Here is a 12,674-nt window from a genome sequence, read left to right as displayed (position 1 = left end):
TCACATTCACATCCTGATATCCACTTGGCTACACCTACACACAGGACCACCACCAGCAGACCACAGGCGTGTGTGCATGCATGAACACACGCACGTACACAGGCGCTGGCAGGCACAATAGGAATGTCTTCATTTGCTACACATGAGCACAAGCACATGCAAACCAGACACACAAATGCACCCCTTGGAAGCAAATGAAGGGTGTGTGCTCCCACTCCTTAGCCCTGGAGGCAACCCCATGCTCCGCTCTCAGCCTGTGCCCAGCTCTACCCACCCCCCAGCATCCTGAGGGAAACTCAGGGGCTGCTGCCGTGAAGGGGTGGCTGTCAATTGGGGCCACAGAGCAGGGAGTGGAGGGCCTCCAATATCCCCCTTTCTCCCACACCCAGGATTCCGGGCACATTGCTCCTCCTCCTCTGGCTGGGAGTGCATAGCCTATCTGCACAGAGCCCCCCAAGGTAGCACACGCAAACAAATGCACAGCTCAAATCCAGGTGAAAGAAAATCACTTGCTTTATTCAGGGTCCTGGAAGCTCCAATGTGAATCTGAAAAAGATGTAACAGGCCAGCAGCCCTGCGGGCTGAGTGCAGAAACAGTCCCTGGCACTTTTGGCCCTGGTTGCTGAGCGGGCAGTGAGGAGAAGGCTTAGCTCGAGGCCTGGGGTGATGAATTCAGGCTCCCCTGAGACCCCTGGCCCCAGCCTGGGCCCTGGATGTGGAGAAGGAAGAGGGCTGGAGAGTCTGCTTAGTTCTTAGCAACTGCACCACTGGAGGGTGCTGGCCCTGCTTTACTCCTCGTCCTTCTCAGGAGTACTGGGCTCCCGGGGCCACTTGGCAGCCCCTAGAGGCTCAGCCTCAGGGCTCAGCCTTAACTCGCCCAGGGGCCCCTCGCCCTCCAGGTCCAGCTCCTCAAAGGATGAACCGCTGGCGCCCGACTCGCTGTAGCTGTGCTCACTGCGGGTATCACCGTCGTCCCAGCCACGGCTGCTCACCCCGGGGGACAGGGTGGCAGCTGAAGTTTCCCGGCTGCCAGGACCCACCTCCAGGCTTACAGAACTTGTGTCGCTCATTGTGTCAGCTCCTGGGTCAGGAAGAGGGAGCACATGTTAGCTAGGACCCCCATCCCACTCCAGGGAGGGGACAGCAGCTTTACTACTAGCCCAGCGGCTCAGCAGGCACAGCACACTCATCAATAATACAGACGCTCCAGCTCAGGAGGCCCATTCCAGCTGCCCTCTGCCCTCTGCCCTGGCTGGGTCTGCACTGACAGGGCAGAGGGAGAAGGTGGGGAGGGAGGGGAGAAGGGCAGCCTGCTGTACTCCCCTCTCCCTGCACTCCCACAAAGCCTGCTGCCCCTCCCCAGCAAGTCAATTAAGGGTCACTCAGCCCTGAGGTGAGGAGCTCAGGGTAGAACAAAGAGACCCAAGTAATGTCTGTCCCCTCCGCCACGCCCCCCTTCAGGCTTAGAGAGATGTTTGTCCCAGCCAAGAGGATGGGAGGATGGACCAGAAAGCCTACTACATTGCAAAGGTCCCCAAGGAGCAGCCAGAGCCAGGAAGTCAGCTGGCTCCTGCCTCTGGCCCACTGAGCCCTGACGTGAGGGGGAGGCTGGGGCGAGAGTGGGATGGAAAATCCTGAGAAATGAGCAACCAGCTAGCTGCACAGGACGCCGCTGCACAGAGGCATTTTAAGGGCTTTCTTCCTCTACACTTGGGTCACCCAAGAAGAGCCCTTACCCACTCCACCCCTAGCCACTGGTGGGTTCCTGAGCCACAGGCAGCAGAAGGGGACCAAGGAGCACCCTGTTGGTGACTGGAAAGCCCTGAGACAGCGTTGAATTGAGCTGAAGATTCCGATCCCTCCCAGTCTACTCACTCCACCTGCAACGTGCCATCCACACAAGCAGCTCCTTCATATGCCCTGCTCAGATGCCCACCCCTCAATTCATCTCCCCAGATCAGAGGCATGGACAGCAGAGGCAGCAAGGATGGGCAAAGAGCTCGGCCCACTGTGTGCAGGCATCCAGACGGAGAGGCTGGCATGCTTCCAATACTGAGTGAGGAGGGGGCAGCTGCTTAATATCACAGAAGGTGAGGGGTGGGTCAGCATCCCCAGATCTGTGTCCGTGGTGATAGAACCCCAAGTAAGGCATAGCTGGGGACTGCCTGGCATTTGGAATTGGCCTGGAACTTTCAGCGAACCTCAGCTGGGATCTAGGGTGGGAGCTGGGGGTTTGGGACCAGCTCTCCCAACTCCCTGGCCTCAAGAAGATGCCCTCTGGGCCCTCCTGGCAGAGCTAAGCCTTGGAAATGCCAGGCTGCTGACTGGGGCCCTCTTCAAGCCCCAGTTAAAGCTCTCAGGGTGGAGGCATTCAAGAGAGTCCAGGCCGTACTCTGAGTTGTAGACAATGCCCTCTGACCCTGGGGCAAGACTCCAGCCCCCCCCCCCAATTTGCTCCTTAATGATGATCAGTGCCTAAGGGGCTGCCAGCCTGAAAGGAGCAAAGAAGGGTGATAGTCTCTGGTCCTATTAAAGTGTCATGTCCTACCTGCCTGCCCACTCAGTGGCTTTCTTAGGACCTGGGTATGCAAACCTGCCTGTTGCTAACCAGCCGCTTCCTCCCTCCAGCTCCTAGGCTAGGAGCGATCAGAAGAAGGAGCCAGGGCTACCCCTTCAGGCCTGGCTGAAGGACCCAGCATGCTGACATGAGGACCGCCACCAGGGACATGTGGACAGTTCTCGTAAGGGAGTGTAAGACAGGGAAGTGGCATCCCTCCAGCTGGACCAAGGTCTGTGCAGGAAGAAACTCCAGAGACAAGGGTCTGTGTCCCAGGGCAGAAAAGGCCAGGCAAGGGCAGGGCAGTATGTAAATTCCCAGGGCTACTGGGGCAGGGAATGAAACTTCCACCTTCACACCAGTCCCTGCCTCCTCCACTGCCCACAGCCAGTGCAAGATCAAATATTCATCGCCTCTCTGGAGCTAAATAATACATCAATGTAATAACAGGCACAAGGCACTTAATCACCCCCTTTCACCTCTCAGCCCAAGCTGGGGCACCAGCAGGGAAGCAGGCAGGGACAGGCCAAGCCTGGGGCAACTGGGAGCCTACCACACACTGCTTCACAAGTGGCATGCACCTGGCAGGCAGACACCCAGAGCCCGCCCCGGGTTTCAGGGCAGACCCTGTCAGAGGTGGGCAGACCCCTCAACCCCCACACCAGGGAGTGGGCGGGCAGGCTGGTGGGGAGGACAGGCCAAGGAGCTGGGGGCGTGGGAGCCAAGGCTGCAGCCAGCTGTAGTGGGTGCCAAGCAGTCCTTCAACACCCCTGGCAGGCAGTGTTTGGGAGGGAAGCCGGGTGGGTGGGCCGAGGGGGGCACAGGCAGCAGGAGGAGGTCAAAGGAAGGTCAAGGCACTTCCCCTTCCTGCACTGTGAGCTGCCTGGGAACTGCCTGCTGACCTTGTGCCACACCAGTGTGCCCACAGTAGGGGCACCAAAGAGTATCTGCCAGGCATGACCAGGCGGGTGGGAGCAGTGCCCCACGGAGGTAATTAAGTGACAGATGAAGTTAACTGTGTTGGACATGGCCCCTAGGGAGTAGAAATTTGCAACCCAGTTCTCCCTCTCCACCCCTCCACCAACACATGCCTTTCTAGGATGACCTTGGCTATTATAAATTGGATGGACAGAGGGTATCTCCTAAGGAGGTGAACGGGGACAGCTCTCCTCCCAGCCCTACCACTCCCACAGATCATGGAGCTCCAGAGTCACCAGCATAGACTCCCTGGGACCACCTGGGTTGTTAAGATCCCCCTGACTCTGGAGATATATCCAAGATCACAAGAGGGGGTGTAGGCTAAAAGCAGCCACGTGACCTGCAGGCCGAGACCTGGGGTGTGATGGCTGGGTCTGGAGCAAGGGGCTGGGCACTGATCTGATGGCTCCCCCCGGCATGCTCTCTAGTTGCTTTTTGACAGGGAGAAAGCGGCAGACTCTGGGCAGGGCCCCGTACTGGGTGGGGACAAGGAAACACCTTGTTCCCTTCCTTACCTTTTAGATCCAGTGCCAATCTTATTTCCTGATGAGCCCCACCCAAGTGACGCCTTTCCTGAGCAGCCTCAGCCCCCTCCCATGAGCATCCAGCTGTCTGTGAGCTGTGTTTCCAAGGGTACTCCTGTTGCATCTGAAGGGAATCCGGACAGGGTCTTTGTATCTGTGTTGCCAGGGGTAACGTATATGAATCCACATCTATGTGATCCACATGTCCAGGAACAGGCAACTCTGCATGTGGGTCCAGCGATCGGTGGGGCTTCTTGTTCCACCTCTGCCAAGCACAGCCTGGACGCCCACAGTGCCAACCCAGCCAGGGAGGAACCTCCTCCACCACACCCCTGCAAGGCCCCAGAGAGGGGCTCCAGGCAAAGCCCCACCCTCACTCCCTTCATCTCTGTACCTGTGCCATCCAGGTGGGCATCATCGGCCTCTGCAGGGACCCGACGCTTCCGCTCTGTCTCCTTCACTTCAGGCACGTAGAAGTCTCCCTGTCGTGCCAGTGGACACATAAAATAGATCTGGTCTTGCTGATAGATCTCCAGCCGAGGGTGGGCGCACAGCTTTCGCTCCTTGGTGGAGAGTGGTAAAAGGTGGAATAAGCACTACAAGGTCTCTGATCCTCTTGTCCCTGAGAGGGCCTAGGAACTGTCTATTGCTTATTCCCTCCTAGAGGGCTGGCTCTGCCTCCTGCTCCATCTCCCCGGGGTTTCCAAACCCTGCTTAGGGTGGCACACACTGAGCACCCTAAGAACGGGGTGCCAGACTCCAGAGGGCAGTGGTCTGAGGACCCAGGAGTTCTTGGGACAACACCCTAAGGGTGCTAAAAGAATTCAGGATCCTGGCACTGCCAATCCTATGTGTATGTCTGAGAACAAAGGGCTGTTTCAGAAAGCACTCTCTTAAGAATCATAAAGCTTAGCATCCTGGGCCACCCCAGGACAGGGACCCCATAAACTATGGTCCCAGGTACCTTAGCCAAGCGACGGTTTGACCTGTCAGACTTCCCATGATAGGATCCCCTGGCCTTGACCTCGCTCTCTACCCTGGACAATGTTGATGGATACAGAGATATATTAGAAGGAGCCAGTGTCTATGACCCTTGGGGCCTCTAGCCCTTGGTCTTGCAGACATGACACCAGCAGACCTGCACAGGGACGCCAGGCCAGGCCAATGAAATCCCTTTTCTACTACTATTCACCTACTAGCTCAGGTCTAGCCTAACCTCGGAGACTCTCCCATGTGGTTTCCCTCCTCTTCTCTCACCTGGTAGTAGAGTTTTAGCTAATGGGGAAGAAGCAGACCCCAGGCCTAGGGAGCAGGCAGAACAAGTAGGTCTAACAATGGACATTTCCCCAGCTCCCCAGTGGACTGAAGTATCAGCTCATAGGGCTCGAAGTTTTGAGACAGTCCGTCCAATCCTTACTTTGGACACATGAACCCAAAGCTCCCTACCCCGGTGTCTGGAAGGGGACACAGAAAAAGGGCAGGGTAGCCCAGAGGCCGCAGGAACGGTCAGAACAGGGGCCAAGTGCATCCTGCTCTTGAGCCAGCCCCCTTTTCCTGCGATGCAGGCCAATTACCCACTAAGATGACTGCGAGGCCCCTTGCCCTGTCACCGCTCACCCGCCAGCCTTCACAACACGGCTATTTATAGCACCGCCCGGCTCTCACCATGAGCTCTGAAATGAGCCTTCCACTTAGCAGTAATGAGAGACTTATCGCTTGGTGGGGAGAAGCCACTCCAGGACTCCACTTGTCCGCCTGCCTGGCCAACCCTAAGATTGAGGAACCCCCTCCAATTAAAGCCAAGTGAAGAGGGGTAAAAATGAGCTCCTTGGAAGACAAGGGGAAGGAGGAAAGAGCCTGAAAAACTTATCCAGCTGGGGGCCCGTTGGATCTGCCACAGGCAGGTAGATGGCCCAGCTCAAGTCTGGCCATAGCTCAGCTTCTATCTCCACTCCAGGTGAGACGTTGCAAACTAAGCCTGTGTGCTCCGATGCAATGACACCTCCAAGGGCAGTGAGGGAACATCATTATTTCTAATATGAGTCCCATCGTTTTTGCCAACATGGGTACTCTTTGGGCCATCTCTAAAGACCACAGCCCCCAGTTCCTCCCATCTCTGAACGCACTGGTAGCTACCTCTGCTCCTATACCTCCCCACACACTCACCCCAACCCTGGTCCTCAGGAGGAGGATGAAAAGAATAGTATCAGGAAGCAGGAACTAGCAGGCTCTGGGACCCTTCTAATGCCAGCACTAGAGGTGGGCCTTTGACAAGACTGAGCCCCCATTCAGTGAATGGGACGTCACTAAGGCCAGGATCAGGGGGGGCTGAAGAAGGTTCAGGTCCTTCTCTGGCAGCTAGAGGGAAGAAAAGGGCCCCTGAAGCCAATCCCACATGGACTTCACCAGCATCCCCATACTCTGGGCATTCAAAGGGTCCAAAGGGGAGCTGCTGGTGGCCACCAGCGACCTAACGGTCCATCTTGGAAGGACTGTAGACAGCTGACTTTTGGGGATACTCCCAGGAGCCACAGTCTGTGCCCATCCAGAGATTACAGGGATAAAACCCCAACCCTCACCAACACTCAAGTCACCTGCGTAGCTTCCCTCCTGGAAGTAAGAGAGATAGGAAGTGACAGGGATAAGATTGAGTAATGTGCTCTTTCCACCCTCCCTCCAGGCTGGGCCTTAGGGTGGGCAGCACTAGGCAGCCACTCTATGCCACCTGCTCTGCCAGCCCCCTCATTGGCAGGCGGGAGGCAGCTCTGCGGCTGCTCTGCGCATCTGCCTCCTCCGGAGAGCCCAGCTCTGAAGTTGCCTGGCTGTGGACAGCCCCGTTGCCATGGAAACTGCATCCTCCATCCTTGCCATCGCCTTCATCTCAAAGCCATCGGGGAGAACAGAGGAACAGGGGAGACAGAGGAGGGAGAGAAAACTGCGGCCTGGCTACATGGCCCTTCCTTCCCTGCCCAGTCCTCCCTCCCCACAGCATCCCACACAGGGCGAGCCAGCTGCCCAAGCCTGCCCCTGGGCCCCTGGAGGGGCAGCCTCATGCCCAAGCCCATGCCCATGACCAAGCCCCGCTCATGCCCAAGTCCTACCCCCAGCACCTGGGGGCCCCTGGCCCATCCTCCTGGAGGGAGGCAAGAAGCTAATTAAAATCTCATGATGGCTCAGCCCCAAATCATTGTAACACATGCCGGGGCCTGTCAAAATTCAGACTGAAGGAAAGGAGAAGGGGCAAGAAACAATGGCGCAAACTTCCTACCCAGGCCCACAAGAAGGGAAGGGGAGCTTAGAGTGGCCCCTGCAGCCTCTCCTTGAAGACACCTGTCCATATTCTGCTCACTGGAGGCTGGGGATGGAAGATGAGGGGCAGGACATGTCATCTGCCCTGTAACTAAGTGATAAGGCAGAGAGGGCACACCCTTTCCATCTCCACCAGGAGCAGCCTCCAAGAGAGGAGAGGGCAGCCATAGACTAGCTCTCAGGTCCTCGCTACAAAGCAAGAGCTATGGCCCAGCAGCATGTCACTGAGTTGGTAAACATTGGAAAATCATTGGAGGAAGACAGGCCAGCTGCCTCTCCTTCATCTAGCCCCAGGGAGCTCTTGGAAAGCAAATTTCCTAGGGCCAAGGACACCAGGTCAATGCCATACTGGACTGGCACTGATAGGGATCAGGTCTGGAGTCTTCCCAGCCCGGGGCACACTCCCTCCCACGACCCAGAGAGCCAGAGGCCTAAGCGAGCATCACTGGGAGAGACACCCATCCTGGGCACTTAAGCCACTAGCCATTTGACAAGACCACAACCCAGAGCAGCTCAATACCACACACAAACTCAAGAAGACTATAAGGCCATTCTCTTCCAAGGCGGGGAGATGCAGATATCCACAATCCTCCCCACCTAACAGGAAGAAGTCAATAATCATGCTGCCAACACGGTCAGAAACTGGACTCAGGAGTTCTAGTCTCTCACACACCTCCAAGGCTTCTCTCCCACCTGAGTCTTCTACGTGCAGAAACAAGGGAGACTTGGGACATCATCCATAATGCTGGGATTTCCAGGAGATTTCAGGCCCCAGCATTTCTTCCCACCACTCCCACACCAGCACTGGCTCACCCTTGCTGGGGGACAAGGGAAGAAGCAGCACACAAGGCTGCCATGGTGGCACCGCCTCAGCTACCTGAGAACACACGACTCTCCCTCCTCACTTCAGACTGAGTTCACGTCCGGGGCCGGGGTGGGGGGTGGGGGGTGGGGGGTCGGTAAGCATTTGGCACATGCAGCTCTGGTCTCCGGCAAAGGGGCTAGACTGATATGCTGCACCAATGTTTCATAGCAGGACAGGACCCACAGTGCCTCCCTGAGAATTCTTAGGGGAGGTGGGAGAGGGGACTGAGAGAGAGTACCTGGACTACCTTCATTTGATCTTTTGCTCTGGGGCCATCAACTGCACCCTTGATTCAGTTAGGGGAGGGGAAGAGGTTGGGGGACAGAGGCAATCAGCTTCAGGTAGACACTTGAGAGTGGATCCCATTCCCAGGCTGCTGCCCAGAAGTTGGGTTTTTGCAGAGCTAGGTGGCCTTAAATTGCCAAAAGAATAACACCATGGGTACAGGCCAAGGACTGGGTAATAGCATCTCCTATATGAGCTCTAGGCCCAGAAAGGGATAAGGTCTGCTCAGTCTGACTCCACCCCACCACAGCCCCTTACCTCCTATCTAACTGGAGTGAGAGGCACTGGCCCTCTCTGTGTTCACCCTGGGTTGCCCAGTCCTACCCAGCCATCTACGCCAGGCTGGGCAGCTGGGCAATCACACAGTCAGCAAACAGCTGTTGCATCCCACCCGAGGTGGTGGCATCTCCTCACTGGGTGAAGTGAGGCATGCTCATTTTTAATTACACAGACACCAACATGCACCCGCCTGCACACAGCAGTCCCTGTGAGTGGGGGCTCAGACCCTGGAGGCTCCTTAGGCAGCTGGTCTGCATCGCATGTAAAAGTGATGGGGGAGGCGCAGTAGGGGCTGCAACTGGAATGTGGCACATTGTTATCATTCTGCCCAGGAACTTCCGTCAACTTCCTTCTCTTTGGCTCCCCTCTCACTCCCACTGGACATCCCAACAGGCTCTGGCCTAGAATCTAAACCTGTCTGTGAGGTGGGAGGTAACAGCAGGCGATAGTTCTGGAGGCCTTGCAATGCCAGCAGAGAGAACCTGGAAAAGGGCTAGTGAGTCCTCACCCCACTCACAGCAGGAGGTTCCAAGCTCTGAAAATGACAAAGGAGATAAGGAGTGAAATGGGGCTACCAGGGAGGGGAGAGAGGGGGTTGTGAGTGGCAGCAGAGCTCCAGGAAGGAATCTAGAGCCTTGGCCTGGCTACTGACAAACCAGTGGCTTCCCTTTGGGTGTCATTCTCCCCAACAGTAATATAGAGATTGGAACAGATGATCTCAAAAGAAGGAAGGAGCTGGAAAATACAAATAAAATCGTATACTCAAAAAAATCAAAAAAGAATCAATGGAGAATCTACCACAGATATGAAGATCACAAATTAACAAAAGCACAGTCCATTTCTCTGTGCACATCAGCCATTTATAAAATAGAATGGAAGCAGGAGATGAAGGCCCTCTTAGGGTGAGGTCTAGCCCTGGGCTGGTGCGGGAGTCCCCTGGGATGACAATGCAGGGACTGGCAGGGGCCCAAGCCTGGGCAGGAGCCTGGGGAAGACTGCAGAGAAAGGAAGGTGTGAGAGTGGGGTGGGGAGGCGGGGCTGCAGCGCCTGGCACCACAGCCTGCTGTGCTTGCCACCGCCGTTGCCTGAAGACTTTCATTTTCACCTCAGAGCCGGCAGCTTGCCACGCAATTTACACCTCTGCTCATATTCCTGCACATCCAGGTCCCAGTTTCCTGGGCGGCCCATGTGGGGTGGAGGTGGCTAAGCAGCGTAAGATAAGGGTGGGCTGTGGCACTGAGGGGGAGTGATTCCCTCCAGGCAGGCACAGGGGTCGTCACAGGCGCTTAAGCACCACAGTGCCCGGGTTGCCTGGGAAGCCCATGATGCTGTAGGCCATGCCCAGCATCAGACCCTGCTCAGACCTGTTTTGGCCTTCCTGGGTCCTTGTGGAACAAGACCAGAGGCTGGGAAGTATGGGGGTAAGTCCCCATGGGGCATTCAGGAGCTCAGTCCTGGGATCCCACCAATCTCCCTTCCAAAAGAAGGGAAGCCGTGCTCTCCCAAATGACGCTGCTAACACGGCAGGAGGCTCCATAGTCCATCCATCTCCAAGATCCAGCCACTTTGCAGCATCTGTGCAGTCAAAGACCTTGAACCCCTTCCGGCTCACAGACTGACAAAAATGTTGCTGATTGATTATCCAGCAGCAGGAAGGCGGCTCAGTGCAGATGGAGCCATAACGCCAAGCACCTGGGAGTCAGATGAATCAGGAGGTGCCAGAGAGTAAGGACAGGTGGGAGAGCGAGGATGGAGAGGAGGAAAGCAGAGATGGTAGGGGAGGAGGAGGCCCCAAAATTTCTCATCTCTGACTGGCACCGCTGACCTCCACTTGCCCCTCAAGGCAGGGAAGCCCATCCCATCTGGAGTTTGAGGTTTCCTAGCTGCATAGGCAGCTACCCTCTCCTTATCTGAAGGCTCTGCGAAAGGGTAAAGTGGTTTTGCTCCGTAATCCATGTAGCCTCCTTGGAATCTCTCCTTCTTCATTCCCCAAATCTCAAGCTTTCCTTGGTTCGTCCCATCTGCCTAGGGAAGAGGGCTCCCTATAAACTGGTGACAGTCCAACCCCACAGCACCAACCAGACAAGCCTCAGCCCCCTGGGTCCTGCAGGGCTGCCAAGCTACCATATCCAAGCTGGTATTTCGAGAGCGGTGGCTCCCACGCCCGCCCCAGCAAAGGCTGGCTTTGTGCTTTCAGTCCTGGGGTAGGAGAGTGGGGAGAGGTGAAGCCAGAGAGGCTGAGGAGGCATTTCTAAGGTCTAGGCCAGCAGAGGAGGAGGCCTGGCCCCCTCAACACCCAGGGGTAGCTCCCAAAGGGGAGTCAGGGAAGCCAAAGTCTGGCATGGAAGGAAGGGTCTACTCTTGTCTTAGGGCTGTTTAGGGAGTGAAGAGTCACTGCTACTGACTACCCTCATTTAGAGCTCAGTTGTGGCCTCCAGCAGTTCCTCCCTACCTCCCCAAGCTCAAGTCCTGCTCCAAAGCCTAGTGTGGATGCTGTTCCTCATCTGTTCAGACACCATCAGCGGCTCTCTGAAGCCTCCAAAACCCAATCTCATCTCTTGGATCCAAATTCTCACTCCTTCCCTGCACGCCAGCCAGTGTCAATGCTTCTGCCTGACCTACCTTCCCTGCTTGGAGAACATTACACCACTTTTCAAGGCTGAGCCCAAATGTCACCACCCCACACAAATTGCTTTGCCCTCCCCAATGAACCCTTCCTTAGGCATGGCTAAGGAGGCTTGGGGACCCTCAGGCTGAGGGAAGCGGGGGAAAGAAGGGAAGCACTCCGGGGGGTTGTCACTCAGCCCAGGTCTAGTGCTGCTGAGAGTGCCCTTCTCCCTGAACTGGGACAGGCCAATTAGCAGGTGGCAACCCTGGCAGGAGAGCTGGCCCTGGAGCCCCAGTCAAGGAAGCCTGGGAATGGAGCCACCTGAACCTCACTGAGGGTGAGGACCTGAGACCCAGTAAGGCACCTGCAGCAGCTGCTTCCTCTGCCCAGAGCAGCTGCCAAGGCCTCCCCTAATGAGTGCCTGCTGGGCAAATGGGCAGCCGGGCTTTTCCTGCCCTTTGCTGCTAGCTCCTAAGCAGTCTACCAGACCAGCCACCCCAATTCTGCCTACCAAAGCTAAAGATCAAAGGGTCAAGTGGGGGTTGGATCATAGTGCTGCCATCCCAGGTCCATTCTGGGCACCATTCCAAGTGTATTTCAAGTTCATGAGACGTCCTAAGCCTCTTGGGGCCAGCCCTATTTATGGTCCAAGCAGAGTACCAAAAGGCATGTAGCCATCAGAATGATCTCCAATCAAGGGGACCCAGTCTGGACTAGGGCACTGCTTCATCCTTTGACCTTGGGTCACCTCCCCTTCTCCAGGCCTCAGTATCCCCATTTGAAAAATGATGGGGACGCTGGCTATGACTGCCTTCTAGATGGTTCCCACATGCCCCAGACAATAAAGAAGTAAGTAAGTAAATAACTGCCAAGGAAATTACTGAACTGAGGTGCCAGGAGGGCCTGCTTTATTGAAAATATAGCTCATTGGGGCCTCCCCTGGTGGTGCAGCGGGTGAGCGCTGGGCTGCGAGGCTGCCCGCAGCCTCGAGGGTCCCACAAAAAAAAAAAAAAAAAAAAAAAGAAAATACTGCTCATTGGGGCCTACCTGGTGGTGTAGGGGTTAAGTTTCAGTGCTATCATGCTATCACCACTGCAGCCTGAGTTCAATCCCCAGCCAGGGAGTTAACCCACATTCAGCGCAGCAGACCTCTCCTGTCTCACCCACTGCTCCCCCTAGCAGTGTATTTCAGTAAATCTGCCTGCTCTGCTCCCCACTCTGTCTCTGGTAAATCCTCTCACCCCCTGCACTTCTGGCTTGTACTCCAGT

General features: G+C 56.1%; 1 protein-coding gene across 3 annotated transcripts in view; it reads right to left on the bottom strand.

Moving 5' to 3' along the window:
• Window positions 1-472: 472 nt before the first annotated feature.
• Window positions 473-12,674, bottom strand: part of TEX264 (testis expressed 264, ER-phagy receptor) — a 29,547-nt gene continuing 17,345 nt past the window's right edge. For all 3 annotated transcript variants that reach the window (XM_037529956.2, XM_037529944.2, XM_037529950.2), the window contains exons 5-6: window positions 4,454-4,622; window positions 473-1,081 (exon numbers count right to left, since the gene is read on the bottom strand). In XM_037529956.2, coding sequence (XP_037385853.1) covers window positions 789-1,081; window positions 4,454-4,622 — 462 coding nt within the window. In that variant the 3' untranslated portion in view covers window positions 473-788. The remainder of the gene's footprint in view (window positions 1,082-4,453; window positions 4,623-12,674) is intronic.

The sequence above is a fragment of the Talpa occidentalis genome, unplaced genomic scaffold (assembly GCF_014898055.3).
Source record: "Talpa occidentalis isolate TD23 unplaced genomic scaffold, MPIMG_talOcc4v2.1 talOcc4.10, whole genome shotgun sequence".
NCBI classification, from domain to species: domain Eukaryota; kingdom Metazoa; phylum Chordata; class Mammalia; order Eulipotyphla; family Talpidae; genus Talpa; species Talpa occidentalis.
This window is presented reverse-complemented; position numbering and strand designations above follow the sequence as displayed.